This window comes from Temnothorax americanus, unplaced genomic scaffold, assembly GCF_048541705.1.
Source record: "Temnothorax americanus isolate GAGA-0224 unplaced genomic scaffold, ASM4854170v1 Scaffold3, whole genome shotgun sequence".
Classification (NCBI taxonomy): domain Eukaryota; kingdom Metazoa; phylum Arthropoda; class Insecta; order Hymenoptera; family Formicidae; genus Temnothorax; species Temnothorax americanus.
Genome location: NW_027509442.1, coordinates 1560229 through 1585170, shown reverse-complemented (window position 1 = coordinate 1585170; position 24942 = coordinate 1560229). Strand labels below are relative to the sequence as shown.

At 36.7% G+C, this 24942-nt stretch overlaps 1 protein-coding gene and 1 long non-coding RNA gene across 4 annotated transcripts in view; one reads left to right on the top strand and one right to left on the bottom strand.

Moving 5' to 3' along the window:
* LOC143900628 (early estrogen-induced gene 1 protein) overlaps positions 1-24942 on the top strand; it is a 62254-nt gene that overhangs the window by 4220 nt on the left and 33092 nt on the right. For all 3 annotated transcript variants that reach the window (XM_077412208.1, XM_077412209.1, XM_077412210.1), the window contains exon 2: positions 794-1591. In XM_077412208.1, the coding sequence (XP_077268334.1) occupies positions 1446-1591 (146 nt within the window). In that variant the 5' untranslated portion in view covers positions 794-1445. The remainder of the gene's footprint in view (positions 1-793; positions 1592-24942) is intronic.
* Positions 16879-19541, bottom strand: LOC143900296 (uncharacterized). Its single transcript, XR_013257747.1, has 2 exons — positions 18693-19541; positions 16879-18067 (listed from the first exon to the last, which is right to left on the bottom strand). It is a non-coding gene; the product is annotated as an uncharacterized LOC143900296 (long non-coding RNA).

The following is a 24942-nucleotide window of genomic DNA, read 5'->3' as shown; positions in this document are numbered from 1 at the left end:
TGTAAATAAACAGGACCAATTTGTCCATTAATTGACATATCTAATCAATATCTTATACGTAATTTTTATATATGAGCGTTTGAATCACGTATAGTCTAGAAAAACAAGTATTGTTTTTGTTACACGATATGTTATTTATTATCGTCGTTTATTACAATTTTATTGTTATTAGTTTATACATTTAGTGCCCCCCCACACACAGAACATTTATAATTCCAAGTCCGATAAAAGAATTTCCAATCGTTATTATTGTCGGAATACTAAATAGACTCAGCACGCACACACGGAGAGAATTTTTTGTTATATTTTTGGGACAACTTGGCAACCAAGGAATTTTTAAAATATACAAAAGAAATTTTACAAAAATTTGATAAAAATTGCCAAGCAGATTGGTAAATTTTGAAAAATTATTGAAATTTCCCAGATATATTTTAGTAAAATTAATCAAACATTATATTTTATATTTTAATGTAATAGATATTAATATTTTTTATTACGGTAGATATTAATCAGAATAGCTCGCACATAAAATTCTTGGTGGTACATGTTGTCCCACAACTACCATGATTTCATCAGGGTAAATTTTAAGGGTTAATTACGCTCCGAAATCGCTGCATTTTTACCGAAATTTATCGTGCGCATTATATGTTCGCATCGTTCGTTCTTTTTTTTCGTGCAACAAGTGAGTTGCGCCGACATTTTCTTTTCCGCCGCAAGTAAACCGGTTACTTTTCCCCCCTATTTTCGTCATGTATGTGTTCGCACAAACAAAACGTCGAATTTTTGCTTGCAGTTCCATACGACGAAAATGGCGAGCAAGTGCGCCAGCTGCGTTTCTTCCTCGTGAATCTCGTCGCGACGTCGACGAACGTGGGAACGACGAGCGGCGTCGATGAAGCATCCGCGGGAACGACACGAGGCCGTCATCCGCCACGTCGCGCTCGTTCCTAAGACGTTCCTCTTCCGGGAGAGAATTCCCGACGGCGGAAATCGCGCGACATAATTTTCTTTTTCCGTCGTGGTCCATCCATAAGTGCTCGCGGACGTACGGGAAGCAGTCTCGATCGCGCGATCCGAGAAACTGAAAAACTCCGGGCAGTCGGCGCTTCGTTATCTCTTCCGCTCTATATTTTCCGTAATTGAAACGTCGCGGGAATGACTTTCCCGCGCGCGCGCGCGCACGAAACGTCAGTGAGACCGATGGTGCGTAAAACCGCGAAGTGATAGTCGCGAAGAGACGCGAACGACCGGTTTCACCAGGAAGTCGCGCGAAATCGGCCGGGATCACCCGCGAACGTTGAATCGAAGTCAAGGACGGAGATTAGTATATCGCCGGAGGGAGTCCGCAGACTCGAGCGGTCTCCGCTTGCCGCCAGGAACTTGCTCGAGGACTCGTGCGTTAACACGCAACAGGATTCAAAGTGCGGTGTCCCGGCCTCAGTGAGATGGCCTTCATGATGAAGAAGAAAAAGTACAAATTCTCGGTGGAAGTCAATCTCGAGGAGCTCACGGCGGTGCCATTCGTCAGTGCCGTGCTTTTCGCCAAGTTAAGACTCCTGGATGGCGGTTCTTTCGTCGATCATTCCACCAGGTGAGTGTTACATTTCTTAGATACCGTATGTCACATGAATGACGGCTGGATAAATAAAATGAAAAGTCTCCCGGAGAATTAGAATTGAGTTGAAGCAACGAAATGTCGCTTTATATATTTATCTGATCGACCATACGTGAATTATAGGTTCTAATTTTGTGTTCTATCCGCGATGTATGTTATAAAAGGGTTATAATAATTGAGTAGGATTTTAAGTAAAATTAATTAATCGTTAACGTGCGTCGATTTAACGTTACTTTTTTATTTTAAGACACTGAACGCACCGTGTGAACTCCGAACATACACATTTAACGTATTTCCATGTACGAAGTAATTTATTGTCTAGTATCTTACGGAGTGATATACAATTTTCGATATATTGACGTATATAAATGCGAAATAATATACGTTATTTTAATAACGTTGCTTTAACATTTCGCGAATGTTGAGCATTATTAATTTATCGTAATTAGGTAGTATTTACAACGCGTGATGTTTAACATTTAACATTTAATTATGTATATCAACGAGCGTTAATCTAGCGAAACTTTGTTTCCCGTCTGTATAATGTTGCGGCAAACAGCGTTGACGTTTTATTGTGGAAAATTGTTGTGACGATTATCAAGATTTATATATCATCGTCCATAGAACTCGAGACTTTCCAGAAATAGATCCTCGCGACGGAAATAAAGACTTCAACTATGCCCGGCGCGGTGAACTTTGCATTTTTACGCTATATAATAACGTACGTCACGTTTCTATGCACTGGGGAATGCAGTTCTCGGTACACGCTTATTTCACCTCGTTATCCGGCATTGTATACGAGTTCCGTTAACTTTCTGATTTTTCATTAATATCGATTAGTTTCTCTCGTTGCTCGAATAAATGAATTGGCTTTGTCGATTTCAGCGCAAATACACAGAATTCCGTATTATTCTGAAAAAGTGACAAACGTGTAAAAAATTTACTTCGCGACGTTATATGATCCGGAAACGTAATGTATTCCAAATGTTCCAGTTGAGAGAACGCGTATATTATATAATGTCGACGTAACATCTCGGCATAACAAGTTTTCGTGGGTTAGTCCTGAAAAATTAAAATTTCCAAACTTTTGTACATTCTCTTTTAAAAATTACGTATTTTCGAGTAATTATATTTCGAAATAGGAAAACCACGCGCACAATTAACTTCTTTTCTAATCTCAGGATTTTTTATTATACGTTCTACTTTGCCTCCAAAGGCTACTCACTCATCATTTCTCAGCAATCGAAAGAAAGGTGCGGCTGTTCAAGCTGAAAATTTTATTCTCGGCGATGACGCGGAAACGCGCACGTTAAGATTCTCTTATGGCGAGACGCCGCAAGACGCCTGTATGGAATTTGCGAGCGTATAATGGCCCGTCGTAGTTCAGAGACCTATATATTTAGCATGGCGCGCAGTTTGCTTTTTCTGATGAACCATTAAAACTTCGTTGAACTAAGCGGAAGCTCGTTCGGCTTTAGGTAGTCTCCAACTCGAAGATTTGTTCAAGCTTCAGGATGCTTAAGCACGGTCTTATTATGAGGCTAGAGAACATATGCTGGTAAAACGGATATACATTTACATAGTTATGTAAGAAACGTGTGTATTTATGATAAACGCATATGTATTGTCTGAATTGTGTGTCGTGAACATATTGTGTTTCGGCCGAGGTTTCGGCAGAATATCTTGAAAAGGTGTTATTGACTTTCTCAGAAATCTGCAATGATATTATACATATACTAACTCTAAATATCAATACCGGCGGGACTATCGATAGCGCATTGACTAATCAAAATGATGACAAACTTTGCAAAATAATCAGAAATAATTTGAAAAATAATGAAAGTTCTATTACTTACATTTGTCACGAATTTTTATTACATAATTATACGATCAGTTGTATTAGTAATCATAATAGCGATTTGAAATAACACATTCACTCGATAAACGTGCGCCGAGGTACAGCATAAGCGTTTTCTCGCGATGTAATTTATGTTGATAATGTTGTAATTGTATATGACAATACAGTAAAGTGTTACGTAAATCCGGGCCGGTACATTTCGATTTGTCAAAACATAAATAGCCAGACGTTTGCTACCGTCAAAATAATCTGCGGCATGTTCGAAAACATTAATTTACGTTTTATACAGTTTATTTACACGATTTGCACTAACACATTCTGCGATTTACCTGACGCCCAGCACGCCTCGCGTGACTGTTTATCGCGTCGTTAATTCAAATACTTTCTGCTATTATGTTCGCCCCTTGCTGCTTGCTTATTAAACGCGCATGAGCATAAAGATTTCTCAGAACAATACGTGCTCGCTCCTGCACATGGCCGAACTCTCTTTCTCTATTAATAACCACGAACGTTTCTGGAGTAAAACTCCCAGTCGATTTGATCGCGATCCAATCCACTTGCAATCGATAGTACACGTCGAAGAGGAATATACTCGTTTTACGCGGCGATATAAAATCCTACGTCCTAAATAGGATCGCGGATTTCAAACGTTTTTTTGTGAACCGTGCGGTACACGGCTCATCTCGTAAAAAGAACTGGGAAATCTGGGACACTCAGCGCATGCCATACCTACGATTAAAACTTTCCGAGTTAAATTCGTGAATACGTATACGTATATATATACACAGAGTTTTTTTTTATTTATATAAAAGCACACCCTTCCAGTTTCAACCGTTATTGTCTTTAACTTTCCTGTATGTGCATTCAAAGTGTGAAATTAACGGGTTTACAATGACGATTAGCATGCCTCTGTTTTTTTGTGGAACTCGCGACGTCGAATACAACAAATAAAAAACTGGAGTCCAAAGAGAGCCCGCGCTGTTTAACAAAACGAGCTATTGTCTCGCTATAGCGAGAGAACTGACACACTGCGATGTTTGTATCCCGTGCATCATGCTTTCTTCTCTCTTTCTCTCTCTCTCTCTCTCTCTGTCTCTCTCTCTCTCTCTCTTTAAGTAGAATAATTTTCTATCTGTGTGTGCAAGTGCGTGCGGCATAAATTTCACCGTCATTTGTGTAAGCGTTTCTGCTTAACGACGCATTTCACCGCGCATGAAGAATAATGGTGAAACGTGAAGTATATATTTTTTCTCAGAAGTAGGATATTCCGAAGTGTTATTTCTCGCGTGCTACGTTTTCCAAATTTTGAACGATATTCTTGCTAGAAAGCAAATATAAAAAAATAATCTAAAAGATATCTAGAAAGAAATGGATGCGCATTGCTATATTTTTTGCAGAGGTTTGCAGATTCCTTCGTTTTTGAATTTATTTTTCCGTTTTTGAATATTCGTTTCATTTCTTCGCTGCGTGATATATTTTTCCTGTTCGTAGTAGAATAAACGAAGTCGATAAAACCAGTCGCGCAAAAATGACCCGATCGACTCTATGACGTATACCGGTCGCATCCGCGTGAAACCGCTTTTTAAAACCGCTTCTTTTATTTCGGATATTGGCGTGCTCGTCGAGATACGAGAACGGCATTATTGCACCTGCAGAGGGTCGATTACGGTTCTTGAAACAAAGTGAAAATTACAAAAGTGAACAGATTTACTAGATTTCGACCAATAAAATCATTATAGATACTTTAGTGAATTTCCTCACTTTTGTAACTTTTACCTCGTTTCAAGAACCGTAATAAGCCCCTAAAATACAGCTTCCATGAAAGGACTTTATTCGTACTCCATTAATACCTATCGACTTCTTCTCAAAAAAGAGTTTTGTTGCACGAAAATAGCATCGTGTTCATTAATGTCTACTCGCTTTCTGTTTCATCAAAATATATATATAGTCTTTCTTGAATTCTCCGTTTCTCTAATTTCTTCTCCACGTCAATTAAGCCGCTAACGAACTGCGAACTCATATTCACGAAGTGAAAGAAATGTTAACACGTGTTAAACCCAATTGGAATTATTCATTGTCACAATGTGTGTGTGTGTGTGTGTGTGTGTGGGTGTATATTTGCCTATTTGCAACACATAAATATATTTCTTGGATTTTAAAAAAAGTTGGGTATCTATTTAATTATATAGATAATAAACTTTATTTATTATGTCTTTATCATTAACGCATAAACGTATATAATAGACCGAGTATTCCCATTGGAGTGCTTCTGGCAAGGACCAGATATGCTTGCTGAGATGCTTTTCTTTTATAATCGTTGGTGCTACAAACGTGTCTCGGCAAGCATATCTTCTGTTCTTCAGATTTTGTCAAAAGCTCCCCAATGAAAATGCCAGTCTATTATATACGTCTATGTATCTGAATAATAACAATTTAATATCGGAAGATATTAAAGTAGATATCAAAGAGTATAACGTTTTAATTGTAAATACGGTGTTTTAATTAAGCATATATGTAAAATTATATGGTTTTTGTCATTTATGAGAAAAGCAGGAGCTGTATATGCATCAGAACAATTACACAATGCGGAATATTATACATATATAAAACAGATTTGCACGATTGGTCGAATAAGCTTTTCGTTAATCAATTATTAAAATTTATATGTATCTATATAATTTTAGTAATTAATTAACGAAAAGCTTAATTCAATCAATCCTGCAAATCTATTTCGCTTGTGCTCTTAATGGCTGTAACAATTTGCAAGTTAAGTAGATTTGTCGATTATTTGTGCGTCATTTTAATTCCCCCCCGTTGGTATTTTCGATACGTTTAGAAAACTTTAATTTAGTTTAATCCTACTGTATGACTTTCTGAACGATCTTGTGCCGACAATGGTATTGCAACACTTTTACAGAGATAATTCAAAATTGAAGGACATATTGTGTGTGTGTGTGTGTGTGTGTGTGTGTGTGTGTGAGGATTTACAGCACTTAGGAGCTTTCTCTGGTTACTTTCAGGTTTCCTCAATTGTCTTGCATTCTGAAAGTAATTCAGATTTAGGACATAATAATAATTTCTGTTTGCGATGCGTATAGGCATGCATTCGCACTTTCTTAAATTTGTTAAATTTGTTTTTGATCTTAATTAAAGCATTATTAAAGAAAACACAAATTATACACACAAGGATGCGGTAAAAGGGGTATTTTTATTGCCCCTTCATATTTTTATATAATTCTATATAGAGCGACTAAGTTTTTACAGAAAAACATAGTTAAAAAAGGCAAAGCAAGGTCGTGACAAGGCTTCTGATAATTCTAATACCAATCCATTAGTACGCCTATCGATTAGCTATAATATAATAAGTATATGCCAGTATACTGCGCATATAAGATAAATGCATCGTCTCTATGCGCTTCTCAAGGAAAAAAAATTATGAATTAAAGTGAATAGCCTATAGATGTTTCTTCGATGTAGTCTGGAAATATAATACCCGTCAACCTGAAAGTGCATAATATGAGCGTGGTAATGAAAATTTTGATTAATCACGCAAGTATACGAAAGCAATTATACTCATCAGCTACACTTTTTATAAAGATCTCTGATGATCAAAAATAAAGTGAAAAATGATTTGTCGACGAGTTGTGTTAATCACACGGATATTATCGTATCAGCTGTATGGTTTAATAATTGAATTATTGAACATCATCGTGCTTGCTTTGCAGGATGTTTATTTAGTTGCAAATTAATTGCATGTCGCACTTCACTGCATTTTCAGTCGTAACAAAGAATTACATAGTACGATACCGCCTTGACCCACATTTCCGCCGCGCATTTAACACGCTAAATATGACTGTTATAAGCCTTATATAGGTGTCCCATAGTGTTGTTGACGCTCCGTTCAACAACCATAATTTTATAATTAATTTTTCTGATTGTATGCAAAACCGAAGTTACACGCATTACTGCACGGAGGATGCGAATGAAATCCTATTATCTCGTGAGTGTTCGAGAAGATTTTAACTTCAATTAATTTTAATTCGGGCTTTAACTATCGGAAATATTTAAGTTTGACAATTAAAAGTTTTGGCGAAAGGCAACGTTATATCAGATTCCCGTTAATGAAATATCGACCGTGAACATCTTAAGATATGAATGAAGGGAATGGAGCCTTCAGATATTTTGTACACAAGCACATTGAATATAAATAGAAATTCTCAGAAGTTGATAGGCATAGTTGACACGAGATGCGGTTAGAACAGATGCTGTTTTTGCTTTAATTCATTTCTTGAACCTGATGAGTCATAATTTACGAAAAGAGTGATTTATTAGCTCATCTAAAATTAATAGACGATACTACTGAAATTTAGACCATGATACAGAACAAATTGAAACGATATAATTCTGAAAATACCACGCTTAAAACTGTATTGCGAAACAAATAACGCTCGTAATAGAGCGAACGTTGAAGAAGTTAATATACGTCATTTATTAATTAGGACGCCTAATAAATAGCATAAGTGTTAAATATCTGAAAGCAAACTGTACGTTTCATAGCCAGCTAGAGTAATAGTCGACAGAATAATAGTCAGCTCAGCGAAACCGGCAGCAATTAATTGACATTTGAAATAAAAAACGACGAGTGGCGAGAGAAACGAGGACAAAGGTGGGGTCGATGCTGCGTTAGAACTCCATATTGTACTTAAGACAGTCTGTGCGATGAGGGAGTTCGCGTGTTAATACAAAGCTAGTAATTCATTGCGGGCTTCGTGCCGCGTTCCGTCGCACGCGCTTATAACGGAAAACTGAATTCAACGAGAATTCGTCGGCGAAAACTAGTTTCTCCCGGTTTTTTCGGCTCGCCAACTATATGCAGCAAGAACTCGACTCGTTCGCCAAAATGATTTATACGTCGCGCGAAAAAATGTATTCAACCAAAATAAATTTTTCTGTTTCGTAGTTGCTGCGTATATAGTCATGACGCATTTTGCTGTAACAAAGGGAAATTTCATTCGGTTTTGTTCCGGCACGAGAATTATTCTGGAATGAAGTTTTTTGTAAAGATGGACAAAAGTGATAAATGATTTTTAAAATACTAAAATAATGCTCGTAAGTGATAGCTACTGTCTAACGTGCTTGGATTGATTCCTTTGCGTTCGTGAATAAGATGATATCGAAGAAAATTGACAAGTAGAATAATATATCGCAAATCCGAATAATAAAATAATACATTTAAATTACAAAAAAGAATACTTGTGTTCATACATTTTGCGACAATAAAGGGTTTTATTTCAAGGATTTTATTTCGCGGAATAAAAGTTCAATCTGGAATTACATCTGTACAAAATAAATGGTGCTGAACTGTACCTTGGACAGAATGTTAGACCGCGGAGCTTTAATAATCGGATCAAGATAATCGCTTCAAGTTGTAGTAATAACTGCCTTGTCCGTCGTCCTTAACTTCCGCCGACTGCGTCACTCTGAACCATGACCTTCCGCGAAATCGTATCTCAGACTCTCTATTCGGCTAACCTCGGGACGAAAATCCCACGCGACGATGCGGCGAATATCCAATTAACGGTCGACAAGAAATCGATAACGGTGGAACTCAGACAATGAAAAACGACAATGGGAAATTAATAGATGCGTTAGTGAGAAATTCTTCTAGCGTCTCGAATCCACCTTCTTATTTCCAACAGAAATGGGAAAAAAAAAGGAATAGCATCTAATTTTGAACTTGTCCTATTGCACAAGAGCATTTCGTAGAGGAGCTCTGAATATTTCTTTACTTTATCCGCTGATCTAGATAGTTGGCCGGAGATATAATATTTTCTCTTTTTTTTTCTCTTTCTCTCTTCCAATTACTTTCTTCAGAAGTTTAAATTGAATCCAAGTTTTACGTAGAATATAACGAGAAAAAAATACGAAAAGTATCTTCATGCGCTTACAATCGTTTCTTCGCGAAATGGATACTGACATTAAGTAAAATTTAAAGTGGAAATCAAATTACTTCCTACGTAATTACAAGCGTATTTAAATACGAATCTCGTATCAACGGTGTAAAAGACCTTTCGTTCTGAAATTTGATTATGATCGTGGAATACAGATGCGGGAGATTAAACTTGTACAAATCTCCAAGGTGAGAACATTTCACCTATCTCCCACGACCGTAGGCGGCCGTAAACGAAATATAAAATCGGTTTGGGTTTTTACGATCGTGTCCAACGAGGATTTCGATTCCCGTATGGACCATTGCATTTACTTGGAGAGCCGCGAGGAGATTTACGAGCGACGCGCGCGACGCGACGCACGGACGATGGGCAGGGAAAAAGGAAGGAGAAAATTAGGAGGAGGATGGCATGCGATGATAATGGACAATGTCCTGTCGTATACGGTGTCCCTGCGTGGAAGTGATCGACCGGCCGCGCTCGAGGACCTGACATCGCTTCATACGTGATGATGAGGAAACGCCCGATTACAACGCTGCTCCGGCAGCCGCGGCGCGGCGGGCGTTACATTAATATTTCTGCGTGTACCAACGTGGATGATTATGTTGATGCACGCACGCGCGCGGAGATAGACGGGATATATCGTGTTCCCCCGTGTGCGCATATTTACCGAAGGGACGGGAATTGAAAGGGTCATATAAAGGGATCGACCGTGCCGCTGATGCCTCGTCTCGTGTCTGACACGTTGTAATACGTATAATCAATTGATCAGTTTACAACGTGTTATACCCGATATTTGTAATCGTTTTGATATAGTTTATTTCGGTAGACATAGTACAGCCGCATACCAGAGTACATACATATATAAATTAACCGTGTATAATTAAAGAAACATTTTTTTGGATCTCGTCCACACTGCAGGTACATAAAAATAAACGTAATTTTTGTTTTATATTTTGTAATTTATCATTTATGGCACGAGAACAATAAATTTCTTTCGTAAAAAATTTGAAAGTTTTTAGCGCTTTTGTGAAGCTTCTAATTTTTTCACGCTGCTCTAAACATTTTCCATATTAATATTTTATATGTTATCGTGAGTTGGGCAGAATGTATAACAAACGTGATACATATTTACGCCGATATTCTACATGCATTAAAGATATATGGAGCAGTCGCGACACAGTTTGCCCTATCATCCGTTATGAGCGAAACGCGTGCGAGCACACGTTTGTGTGTGATTGTTTATATACGGCGCAAGAGTATTTAATAACAATTACATTTCAGATCTGATATGCCACCGTATCCTTGCTTTGAGAATTCAGCAAATTGATGCTTTCGTGTTTCTCCCTTTAGTTTAGTTACGCTTGATAATGGATATTTGATAGTCGACGCGTAATTGAAGGATTTTCCATCAGGAATATCCAGAACGCAAAATCGATTTTACATGATGCTTTAGCAAAACGCCCGACGCAGCTTGAAGATAATATTATAATATCTACTATTATATTAAATAATACTTTTTCTTTTTAATTCATAATTGAATAAAATTGAAATATTATGGAAAAAGGTTTTCGTCAACAATATGTTACGCTCAGATTTCGTCTATATGATAAAGTTATCGCATTTCTTCTATCACAATATTTGTTTCATTTAAAAGTACATAATATGTATAGCATATTCTCGAGGATATACTTACCTTTAATGTGTAATACTGTAATATCAACGACCGTGCTATTTCATTACGACACGGTGCTGCGGCGGGATCGATTGTTATGCGGCTACCGATACGCGACCAAGGAAAAGCGAAAGTATATCGACTGGTCATCGTTTGAATTGGATCCCACTTAGCGTAAGATAAATGAGCGTACAAATTGTTGTCAGATAGAAGCCGTTCGTTACAAGGATCATCTTGACTCCTCAATTATCGAGTGTGCACAATGTGCACGCCGTAATATGCACCGTGCTGCATTAGTTGCGAGAAATTGCGAGATTATATCACTACTCTGTACACTCTGACTTATAACTCTCGGCGCGGGATCGAATCAATTATCATTATCGTGCACGGTGTTGACGACGATACGCAAATGTTTAATGTATGTAATTGTAATAAGAGGAGGACGACATATCATTCGAACGACGATGATTAGAACTTAGAAATAATTAGGCATGGAAAATTCAGGCACAGTTTTTGCAGCTCGAATGAGAATGGAGCAATCGTAAAACGTTCTCAACTGGGAAAACGAGCAGAATGTCAAAAAACAATTATCATTTTATTTGCATTTAATTTTAGTGAGTGATCTCTTCTCTTTTCATCGAATGCGAGAAACAGCTCTTATTTTCCGCGCTATGACGTGGATTATTTCTTCGTTCTACTTTCTGCGAAACGACATTGCTGATACTAGGTTTAAGATGCTGAATTAATTCCAGGTATGGAGAATCGCTCAAATTTCTTCGCCGTGCGGTACATGTCGATCGCACACTTCGCACGACCTCGCGAAACGAGTGTTTTCCGTGCGCTCCTCGAATGCATTCCTCGAACACACTTGCTTGACCACTTGCAGTGGTTTTCGCCTGCGCAAACTGGCAAGTAGTAACGGTAATTCATTATATAAGTGGGCCGGCTCTCGTCCTCGTGAGCAGGGCCACCACTCCATTCTGCGTTCTCGTCGCGGTCACTTGATCGTAATAATCGTAATGCCCGATGCTGCAACGTGTCGCCATTCACATCACGCGTATCGTCGCTATACCAGGAAGTCACGCGCCGTGCACGTATACACGCAGAAATGGGAACTTTTTCCGCTTGTGGGCGCCTCACGCGCGCGTCTCGATCGTCCTTATACTTCCGGCGGGAAGCTGCCGAAATCTTTTATGTTCGTAGGACGGGCTATCTTGTCCGTGATAAATGGAAAGCTCGGTATCCTTTGCAGTGGAACGTTCGCGCAGAACGTTGATAACTTGAACAGGAACTTTGCACTCGCAGGGAATGAGTCCTCGGTGATTACTTTCATGAATTTGACCTACGGCTTCTGGAAAATTAGTGCGATTTTCTGAAGAATAATTTTCGGAGTTCTTTGTTTCTCAAACACGGAGTTATGTATAATTTCACATCTAAATATTTCATTGCTTAACGAATAGACAAATGCGTAAAAGAAATTAACAACGGCATAGCTTAATACATAATTCGTAATGTATAGAATATACACCGAACTACAGGACAACGTTTTAATTAATTAAAGTTTATTTTATATAATTATGCGTCAATGCAACTAACTTGATTACAACGGTAATTTTCGTACGATAAAAATTGCAGATAAGCATTAAATGATGAAGGCAACTTAGTACACGTACCTACGTATAATGCTTCGCTGAAAAAGCAAAGGTTGCAAGTGTGCTTGAAATTTTACTTCACGCTTGTCAGGTGAGCGGACTGGATCTTTCGATACCTAATAATATTTTTGCGTGAATTTATATACATTTTTCCGGTCAATAAATTACACGCGCCATAATAATATTAAACAAAAAAATATACAGACCGAATAAGGCACATTTCTATTTACTTTTGGTATTCACACATTGGTCATTTTTCACTTATATTATTACTTAAATTGAACTTCGCGATTTTTATAACATTGATTGAGTGGTTTATTCGCTTCTGACCCCCTGACCCCCTAACCCTTCCACCTTGAGACTCGCGTAAGCTACAAATCACACTTTTTATTCATCTGAATCGGAAACTGCACTTGTGTGAACTCGACCTGATCTTAACCGCGCGTGTTTTATATTGCGGCAAAAAGGCGCAATATAATTTCCGCCGGCGAAATTACGGTTCTCTCGAGGTCGCACTGAATTTCATTTGCAGCGGTTGTTTTTTTAACTTTATTGCTTCTTAACTGCAGTCGCTTCGGTGATTCCGCTTAAATTTAGCGGAGATCCGGAGAGAAGAAATGGTCTTTATATGTGGACGAATTATGCCGACAAGCACAATCTATGGACCACAAAGATTATTTCGTTTAGTATTGATTAACCGAATTTGGCTAGCCTTTCTTCACATTACCTTGAAACCCCGATATATTTCATCGAAAAGCATAAAGCTTCCATATAAGTACAATGAAAGACGTGCGGGGGAAGAAAATGCCGTGATAAAATAGTTTTTGTGGATTAAAACGAGTATTCTGTATAGACACATAATCATAGTTTATATAATATATAATAAAGTTAGAACTATATGCGAACAATTTTAATAACGAGAAGTCCACTCAATATCGAGAATATACATTATAGGAAAAAGTAGAAATGTTATAAAATTTGTAAACAAGGAATCATATTGTAACTCGAATTGTAATATGGTTCTTTTATTCCTTGAATTACATTTTACATATTTGTATCAAAGTGTATCGGATATATCTACAAGTAGGAAAAATTTCGAAAAAGCATATCTTTGATATCATCTCTAACGTCGTATTATTGAATCGAAAAATGTCATATTTAAATACTTTAGTTTCTAATATCGGAGCAACATCAGCGAGCCAGTTGTTGAAACATATGTATTCTTCAATACGACGTTTATTCAACCTTGGCCGATACTTCCATCCAGACGCAGCCTTGAGATACTGCCGGCAAGCCACGTGCAATATGAATTCTCGTTGAGAATTCGCATCGTAACAAAAACTTGTCGCTAAAGCTCACTTATAAAGTTTCAATCATATATAAACTCGAGAGAAAATCGCGATTACGGAGTTTTATCGCACGACTCTGCGATCGTTATCGTTCTTCGTAAGAAAGATCGTGCTCTCAGAATCGTCGCGTAAGTGACGTAAAAGTGAAAACAGCTGTTAATATGAAAGCGATAAAGTATTACCGGTTTAATAGCCGATCGTTAATGGGTGGGATATATATTTTAAATAATTTGCATTATATAATTAATGTAACATGCATAAATCATATACACGGATTATTAAATGTTATAGAAACATGCGTGTATAGCAAAATTTGAAATTGTTAGAATCTATTCAATTTTTGTTCAGAAATTGTGACTATCTCAATGTATTTCGTAAAAATTTCTTTTTGCAAAATTGGGATCGCGTGTATAATAATGATAAATTGTTGCAAACATATTGCAGCGTCGTAAATTATTGATTTTTTTATATAACAATAACGCTCGCACTTCCGTTAAAAAATGATGTTAATGCTCGGTTTCACAAACCGTGTTAAAATCGACATTGAGCCACATTTACATTTTGTCAAAGCAAGTGGCGTTTCGCAATTGATTTTGCGCCATCTTTAAAATATAAAAAAAAACAGCCTATTTATATTTTACATCCCTTTCCATCCGCGCATCTCTCTTTATTAATTCCGGAGCGTCTAATAGTTCATTATGTTCGTCGGTTGCGGGAAAGTGGAGAGCGATTTGTCGTGCCGAAGTGTAAGGTCCTTGACACATAGAAAAACTTAAGCAGTAAGCAAATTGACCAATCACAGTCAAAAGTTTTCGAAAACTTAAGATAGCTATTAGTCAATTTGATGCTTATACTGCTTAAGAGCCATGGCACACAAAAAAACTTAAGTAGTAAAACATTAGCAGTAAGAAAATCGGCCAATCACAATCAAGAACTTTAAGGCATAACGTAAACGGTAGCAAATCCAAACTCTCGATTTTCTTACTGTTAATGTTTTACTGCTTACTTAAGCGTCTATGTGCCAAGGCCTAAACTGCTTAATTTTTTCTGTGTGTCACGGCCCTAAAGGCTGGTGACATATTGCCTTCTTCGAGAGCTACCAGCATTGTTTAGCCGACAGTCTCGAGCGGTCTTATTGATTACCCGGCCGTATACGTACGCAGACGCGCGTATGCACGCAACGCATGTGTGCACGCTTAAGCTCCATCTCCCGCCTTCGCGTGCTTTGTCGCGTACGTATATACGCGCGAATACACGACATCGCGATATGATCGTTTTCGACGCATCTGGCGGTCGATAATCGACTGCGCGTGATAATTATTGCGAAGGCTTTTGTAAAAGGGCAATTTTAATTACTGCTTTTGTACACTACCGCTCAAAAGTATTTGCCACCCCAGAAAAAAAGAGAAAAAATTTATTTTTTTGCAGCACACTTAATTTAAAATAGAGATTATTACATATGGCATGTATTCATTTTTACTTTATACAAAACTGATGTTATATGTTGTTATCTTTTAATCCCTTAATTCCTAATTTCATGTAATTATTTTGCGTACGGAAAATCTCAAGTAATAAATACATTTTCCGAGAACATCACGTTGGTGTATCTAGAAGCCAAAAATCAATTACAAAATTAATCAACGGGATGCCAAAAACTTAGGTAAAGCTGTAATAAAAAAAAAACGTGACGGCCATATTGATAAGGCGAAAATTTTAAATAATATTATTTTTTTTCAAATTATTGTTTAATATTGTTTAAATAACATGTAACTATCTACGCAATAAAGACATGTAGCAAATTATTGATCTTTTTATTAAAATTTTTAATATAATCTTTCTTTAAGGTGGCAAATACTTTTGGGTGGTAATGTATACATCTATCTGAATTTTGTGCAAATTGCGCGGAATATAATAGTTATCTTGGACATTACATAAATTACTATATTCTCTTTTTTAACGTATTTAATATATTTTATTATATTTTTCGATAGCTATTTAAATGTATCCTGTTTTTGATATTCCATTTTATGACTAGTAATCATTCACATATATGTTTTATTCTGCGTATTCTTCAATATTATGTTCGTATCTCCTCGTGCTTGAGAGACTTTTCTTCTAACTTGGGCTACGATTCAACAAGCATTCGTGATACGCGAGTCAAACTCGCCGACTCGTGGTGTGTTAACAATGTTTTCCTTATCTTCGGGCTCTTTTGATGCCACGGGAGCGTAACAGCTGGTAAATGTCATGCAGTCGTATGGCGACACGACCGCTTCATCGGATGTGAAACACGTGCTCGCCTTCCCTTCCATCGTCTTAGCCGCGTATAATATTTATCATGGACCGCCCACCCGTGGTATTTCTCGTTTCTTTCCCCATGGGAACATCTCTATGGTTTTTGCGCGACGACAAAGAGGACTTTCACACGAATAAAGTGTTTTGCTTGCATCGAGGAAAGCGTCGGCTTGACGAATAGTTCCTAGAATTTTTAACGAGCTTTCACAGCGTTGCAGTTGGTGTGATCAAATAACAAGAAGTTTTACATGTGAAGCATGGTTTATTATAATTTTAAAGCAATTTTTAATGATACCTATGCGCGTGAAAATTTTATAAAAAAGGCGATTTATAATTGCGTCAGAAAGCATATTACTATAATCAGTGCCAGTTTCATCAACATTTTGATTTCATCAATATCCTAGTTAAAAATTTTTATTTTCTTGTTTCTTGTATACCTTTATTTTCTATTTTGTTTGTGTTAAACGAAACTTTTTCTCATAAATGAAGAAATGAAAGGAATATTTTATCTTATATCTTGGCTCGTGAATTTTGTAAGCGCGGTTAGAAATTACGCTAACTATAGACTACTGTCGTTGAGAATCTTTTGGGTATGTGTAAAAAACAGAAACCTTTTCGCGCCTGCACTTGTTGCACTTTGCTGTCAACGTCACAACGACGAGTCACGCTACCAATGCGTGGACGAGCGTCTGTGCGTCAATTTATTGATTCCGCGATGATCCCTAACGTGCGGCAAAACATGACAGTGAAAGCTCCGTACAGCGAATATTAGATTACCGTTCATTATCGTAATGTACGTTGCCACGAGAAAAATAATTAACAGAAAAAAGAAAATTACCATACGACGCGCTTTCTAAAAGTTGTCTATTTTTGTTAGTAAATGTGCATGTCGCAAGTGTATAATAGTTAAACGAAACGTGCATTTAAGGAAAAGTAGAATTATTTTAACGTAAGAATTATTTCCACAATTAACGTGCTCTTTAAACAATTAATTGTTGTTTGATTATTTCACCTTGCCTTGATGCGGTCCTGATCGTCATTATCTTGTGTTTCTTGATACGTGAGATCTCTACTCAGCATTTTATGTTATAACAGACTTGAGAATTAGTATGCATTATTTTTCCACTCGATAGAGCGTGCACTGGAGTCACGCATAGTGATATATAATTACAAGCAGCAAAGTACATTATACGTAATATTATGAACTCAATAACGAAGTTGATCTTTCAGCTCAAACCAAAGCTATTTTTTAGACTGACAGTAATTTATAAGCTCATACTTTGGATTAAACTCAGAGAATCTCATATTATTATGCAAAGACAATTATATTAGAAATATAAACGCAGTTTGAACAACATAATACATTTTTACCAGTTGTTTTAAACAAATATCAAATATAGAAGAAAAGATATAATTTTTTTATAATTTATTTAATTTTGTATATTAACTTTAGTTCTATGTATGTTTTATTCAGAGTCTGTCAGTACAAATCCACGTTTATGACGAGAAATAAAATTATTTTTCCTGCATCTGTAAGAGAAAATAGTAAGATGTCTTGCTTATCTTGTGATCCTATATACGATTATATTCAATCCCAGTAAATCCCGAGATCAATCCCTGATGCTTATCTATAATGTTGGCAAATCGTGGAATCCCAGATCGTGATACACCGCTTCTGAAAAGGACGTTTTCCATGATACGAGCGAAAAATAAATCAAACCTATAAAGATAACCAGCAGAGTAAATGGTGCACTGTCAAGATTCCGAGCTCTCTTGTTTTTACGCTGCTACGGAAATGTCAGATTAAATGCAACGAGCACATTTGTGTTTATTTAATCCTTTTGCGACGATTTTTATTTTAATAATTTATAATTGTACTTTTCATAAGAGCATACTTATAAAATAAAATCATGAAATATTTTATCAATTTGTTTATTTTATGGAACACGTAATAACCCGTTTAACGTGAAAGGATTGAATGACTAACTCCACGTTTATTTATTAAAAGCGTTGGCAAGAATATATAGTATGACCAACGCAAATACTACTTTTGAATTTTTGCCGTTGTTGTGACTGCGTGGTACTCGAACAATTAATTATTTTTCGAAACAATTTTGTTGCTCGCAAACTATTCGAAGTTTTAAATTCCTTTGACATGTCCAGAATTATGCGCGCGAGAAACATGTTCGTCGCTGCTGCTATTCTATACAACATATACTGAATGTTAACTCGCTCACTCATTCGCGAATTATAAATGTAAAGCGCGTGTTAATTTAAAATGTCAAAATTTGCATACTCACAAATATTCCGTCTATTAAGATTATTTTGTTGTGAAAACAGGACATTCCGATCGAAGATTACGGATTCAGATTTTTTCGTACACGACTTCGGGAAAAGGAGAAATATCAGGGAAACTCATTAGGCGAGACGATTCGAAGTGTGCAAAAAGAGTGTTGAAATATTTTAAACGTGTCTCCCATCCGTTTGTTTCATCTGTAATTATGTAAGCCTCTGATGAAAGTATCTCGATAATTGGCCGCGTGATGCAGATTCCGTCGAGTCGAGTCTCGTTCTGATCGACCTTTCGTAATAATCGGCCGTTACACGGACACGCCGCGCCGTCATAATCAGGCGAATTCGAGAACGAGTTTTTTTTTTCCTCGCCTTCTTTTTTTACGCAACGGCGCGGCCTTTCGCTCGTGCTCGCGATAAAAATACGAGTCGTGAGGTCGACGCGCAAATGTAAGTATACACTTCCCGCACACGAGATATCGTAAGACACGTGTTTATTATCGTTGTTCATTTTACGCTCGTCAGTGGCGCGCGATTTGTTTCGTGAATCCGGTCAGACTGAAATATCCGAAGAGTCTCGGAAACTCGGGAGAAAAGGCGTCGACTGTCATAGTTTTTTTTTATCCGATTACTTCAGTCGACAAGAGCGCAGGAACTATAACAGGCAGCAGATCGATGCCATAGACGCGTGCAAATTGTCACTATGTCTAATCGACACGGTCTAACAGGGGAACGACGATTGTCGGAGCGTTACGTAGGGTATACTTTTCTACATATGTATAGAGAAGAGTATGTATATATCTATCGATATTACGTTATTACATCCATCGCGTTACATCGTCGTTTTAACTCTCGTCTCTCGTCTCTCGTACATTACATAAATTATGGTCGGATTAGCTAATTGGTCGTCGGATAGGAAACTGGGACAATTTGATATCACTGAATTCTCTGGAGGGAAAGAAAGTCCCAAAGACATTTAGCATTTTTCCACGAAATTCGATGTGCTAAAATAAAACGTTATTTATCGCAACATTTTTCAAAAAGGAGAGATAAAATTTCAGGGAATGTATCTTAAATGAAGACATGATTCTATCTTAATGTATACTAATTGCTATGTTGCGCTGTGCTATATACAGTATTTTACGAATGGCTGGAAACATGAAATTGTCTTGTGGTCATTTTTTTTCCAGTTGTTCTTTCCGTTCATTAACGTCAATCGTCATTTGGACTGCAGTTCAAAGTCCACAGTATCTCACAGCGCTGTGCAATTTACGTGAATATTATGATTATGCATTTCACATGGAACTTGACACCTGCGCGGAGTTTCTCTTCCTCCCATAATTAGCGTAAAGCCAAGCGAGAAAGGCCGGCGCGAATGCACGGCCGTGCTCGCGATGTCGCGCTTTTACAAATTGGCCTCACTTTTTCCGCGCATAACTCACTATTAATTCAACCAAACAAAAACACTTGGAAACGGTACAAATTGCTTAAGTAGCTAAACAACGGTGCACATTTCTCGCTTTTTAATTAGCGCGGATTTGATTTCACCGCGTCGCCGCGTGCGCGGTCTTCCTGACGAAGAAAAACCGCAAACTGCGATATTAATTATCACAAGCGTGTTACTCCCTGCGTTACTTAAAGTCTCATTTCACGCACTTTTGCACTTTGCAATACCTGATTTCCGTTTAAACGTTTGAACCGCAAATATCCTCCGCAATGACGTCCATCGTTTAACCATTTTTACACGGAAACATTATTTTATTAATGATCGTAGGGAAATGAGATATTTTCTTATGCGTTTTGACCTTTGTTGTCTTATCGCTTTTAACGTTTCGCAGAAGTAAAGTTAATATACAATCTTATTAAAGCAACACATCATATCCGCCCCATCGGACTTTGTTTTATTTATGCGATTCTGCAAGTTAGAAAGCTTTGCCTTTTTTTTTCTTTTTTGAGACGTTGCATCATCGAGATGACAGATCACCGTGTGCCGTTTCTTTTCCGTGACAATCAAATGCGCGACACAGTACGTTTCGTATACGACCTGAGTTGTAATAAATCGCATTTAAAGGCTCCTTGCACGTGTCATTTATTCACGAGGAATGACGACCGCGATTAATAGTTACTGACACAGTAGCATGCACGTGGGCTGTTCTCCGACGATATTTTTACAACGGACGTTTATTCGAGATTTTTCATACAATGAGAAACGGTGTTTTTGCAGCGCGAAAGCTTGTCGCGAGTTTAACGTTGCAATTTTTCATGCTGGGAGCGTACTGCACACTGTTGGAAAATTTTTGTAGTTTTGTTTAAAAAAGTCCTTGTTAAAATTTTTGTGTAAAATAATCAACACATACATGTGTAGATTTAACATATACGATGCTATGTTAATTGAACTTAACAAATTTAAAATGTAAAATTATTAAAATAATTTAAAAAATATGTTAAATTAACACAATTTGAATGTATTTATTAAATGTGTTAAAATTTACACAGAAAAAGAATGTTGATTTTATCTTACAATTTTAACTTCAACATAAAAGTTATGTTAATTGTACACATAATTAACGTCAAATTACGATCAGAATTACATTTTTTTCTGTTGAAATATTTTAACATAGTATCGGTGTTACCATTTAACACATATTATGCTAAATTAACACAAAAATTTTAGTCGACCGTTCGCGGGACATGTGATTTATGTTATATTTAACACAAATTCTCCAACAGTGCAGGGAGCATAAGCTGCGCAGTATATTTCTTTTTTCTTCGGCGCTATAATCATACAATTGATATTCATGATCGATTATAGCGTCCTGCCGACCGACATGACTACACTGCTCCCGTGAAGCATGAATCCGCGGCGGGAGCGATATCGACGAAATCTTCACACATCAAGTGGAAGATTTTGATTGCATATGGATATGCGTAAAACGGAATCGTGTGTCAACTGTTACATGACGCCATAAAACGCCACGTTCTATCAATTTCAGACACTTGATCTGAAGAGACTTATGTGTGGAATTTGATGTCAGCCTTAAGGGGAACTTATAGTAAAATTAGATAGTTATGCATAGATAAAGATTATACCGAGGATTTGTAATTCGCGCGAAAATTATTGGATTTATAACTCAAAAGTTATTTCTTAAATAATATCAGATCATTATCTCGATTCTTCGGATTTCAATTAGAGAGAAAATCCCGAGTCCTTTGAATAATTTATCGTTAAAATCAAATCAGAGGATCCAAAATTCTGTATGTGTATTGTACTTGCATATAATTTAATTGTGGGTTTCACTCAAACAGAAAATTCGATTAGCATGATACGTAAACGCTTTGCGAAGTGTTAATGTCTTTCGCAGTGGCCGTGCTCTGTCGATTTGCAACGCGTTATTTGTATTCTTTCGTGGATGAATTGAATATCGGGGGGACGTAATTCGTCGATAAACCGATTTTGAATTGGTAATTAACATTATGGCATGCGAGTGATGATTATGTAACGTATTTTGATTCGGTAGACGAAGAGCGTCACTTGTGAATTGCATGTTCCTATAAATAGAATTTATATTTAGTACGTCGGTTGAATCTTCAAACGACTCTAACCTTGGATACTTTTTTTTAAATTACGATAAAATATCGGACAATATATTCTCAAAAAATGCCCCTCTTGAAGAATATGTAATTAAATATTAAATAAATGCTCGATTATGCGAGTTTGATACTTGTTTTTACATCACAAAAACTGTTCCTTATATGTCCGTTCCACACCAATCATGCCTATATATATCTTTCAAAGTTTATTAAATATACAAAATTATCCAAAAACCTGCTTATTACATAAATTTCACGGAAATGTTTATACTCAGAAATAATTTTTCTTTATATTATTCTTATTTATCTCTATATGTGTTAATATATTCGTTTAGGAGAGAATTTGTAAAACATTCTGTATATATATATATATGTATAAGCTTGGAAGATCTGCAATTCATCTGCTCACGTAATCGTTTTTGTTTGCTTTGCAAAATTACATATACACTTCTTATGAAACAGAGACCACACACAATAATAATATTTTGCGGTGCAAGCAAAGTTTTTCTGGTCATTATCAGAGCTCGAACGACATAATATGATATCGTGTTCGGCGGATGTAATTAGGAATGTAATGTAGTCTACGTTCCTGCGATATGTGTCCAGTTTATATATATAATTATCTTATCGACTTAACTACGATCAACTTCTCAATAATTAAGATTTTCTTTGCAGACGTTGATTTCGTCTTTTTATTCGAAAAGAGTTATGTCCTGTATATTACCCCCCCCAAAAAAAGCACACAAACATTAAATAAATAGTAGCGGTTGAGTAACGTGGTGGTCTCCGCACATCTCTCGTATGGCGCGAATGTCAAATATATTTTCTATCGATTGGATTGAGCTAGAGCGAAATTGAATCGACGGATTTCTTCTGGTTGTCGTTTACCGGGCGCATGTCGTCGAATACTGGCTTTTACAAACGTCGCTCGTGCACGCAATATTGCAATGTAAATCGAATACGATGTAATTTCGACCGTTGACTTATTGATTCAGTGTTATATTCGTCACGCAATCACGTGCGCAATCGTTATAAACTCTTTGATAAGCATTAATGTTTTATCCAACGTTTTTTTACCGAACCATATACTTCAATGATAATTTGATGACACGTTTGCTGCATTTAGCATCAAAGGGAATTTACTGAACGTTTCTTGGAAGCGTTACGGCGAAACGAATACATAAAATTATATATGTAATATAATTTTTGTATAAATTAAAATAGCGTTAAAACTGCGATTGAAATTCGGAATCGAGGATTGGAAATTGCTCGTTTGTGTTTCACAAGATTATTAATTAATAATATCTTGTGTTTTTTACATTATTTAGAATGGACATAAACTGTCACTTGTGTAATACGAAAACATTTTTTTTGCATAGCTGTAATTTTGACTTGTTAATGGTAAAATTGTTTGCCTGTAGCGTTTACTTAATTTTAGCACGACTGTCGCAAGCATTCATTATGATGAATTGCGGCGACTGTAATCGAATCATATTCGTGTCCGGCTACATGTGTAGCGAATATTGGCGCTGTACTTTTAAGTATTATATACAGAGCCAGAGAGATTGCTTTTACACTCGTTATACTCTAAGTATATAGTATAATATCACGATTCAAAGGAAGCTTTTTCGACTTCCTCAGCCAATCAGTAAATGGAATCGTGACTACTTTCGAGGGAAATTTTCCGTTGACTTTCCCGAAGGCAGTTTCACCTTCTAAAAGAGTTTCTGTCGTAGTTTTCAAATCCGGGCACGTAATTTTCACCCGTGCTGGAATTTGTTCCAAAATAAAAATCTCTTTGAGAAAAATAGCGAAGTTAATTTATGCATGGTCTTCCAGAAAATGTTGTCTTTGGAGAATATATAAGCTACATCGAAGCATATATATAGGTTTACACGCGCAACAATAAAAAAAAAAACATCAGTATATATACACATGAAAGATATGCGAGAAAAGTTGGAAACAGTATTTTTTCCTGATAACATCACCGTCCAAAGCGCGTGTCCTTTCCTTTCATTAGCGACCATAATATGGTGGCAGTCGTCCAAATTGGCCGTTATAGTCGTGCTGCTCCGTTTTAACCATGAAAGTTATACATCTAGCAGCGAGCGACTTAAACTCGATTGTCGATCGTAAAATTTTGCCGATAAGCGCGCCGGACCGGTAAAGCATAATCATTTTAGCCGTATCTGCAATGCGATAGGACTCTCTCGATGCGATATACGTAATATAGAAGTCATTTAAATTACTTCTACGGCGTCAAAATGTTTATCAGGAAATTCGAGACTGGCGATGTAATTTAGAACTGTTAATTTGACCTGGATGTTTATGCTATAGTTACGCTTGCATTATAGTTTAAGCTTGCGTTCGTGAAAGCGTGCTCGAATTTCGGTGAATTTTGCGATTAAGTTTTACGACCATCAATTAAATGTTCCTTAAAGTAAACTAATATTAAATCCTTCTTTGGGAATGTTTTTAGTTACGCGTGATTATACACAAAATTACAAAGTTCTATTTGGAATCTTTAACTGTGTGATATCGTATGGTCTTTATTTTTTATACCTAAACTTTTTTATAACAATATTTATGATGTATAATGTATTTTGTGTATTTTATATATCTTTTATAATTTAAATATATCAAAAATTGACATATTACAGAACCGTA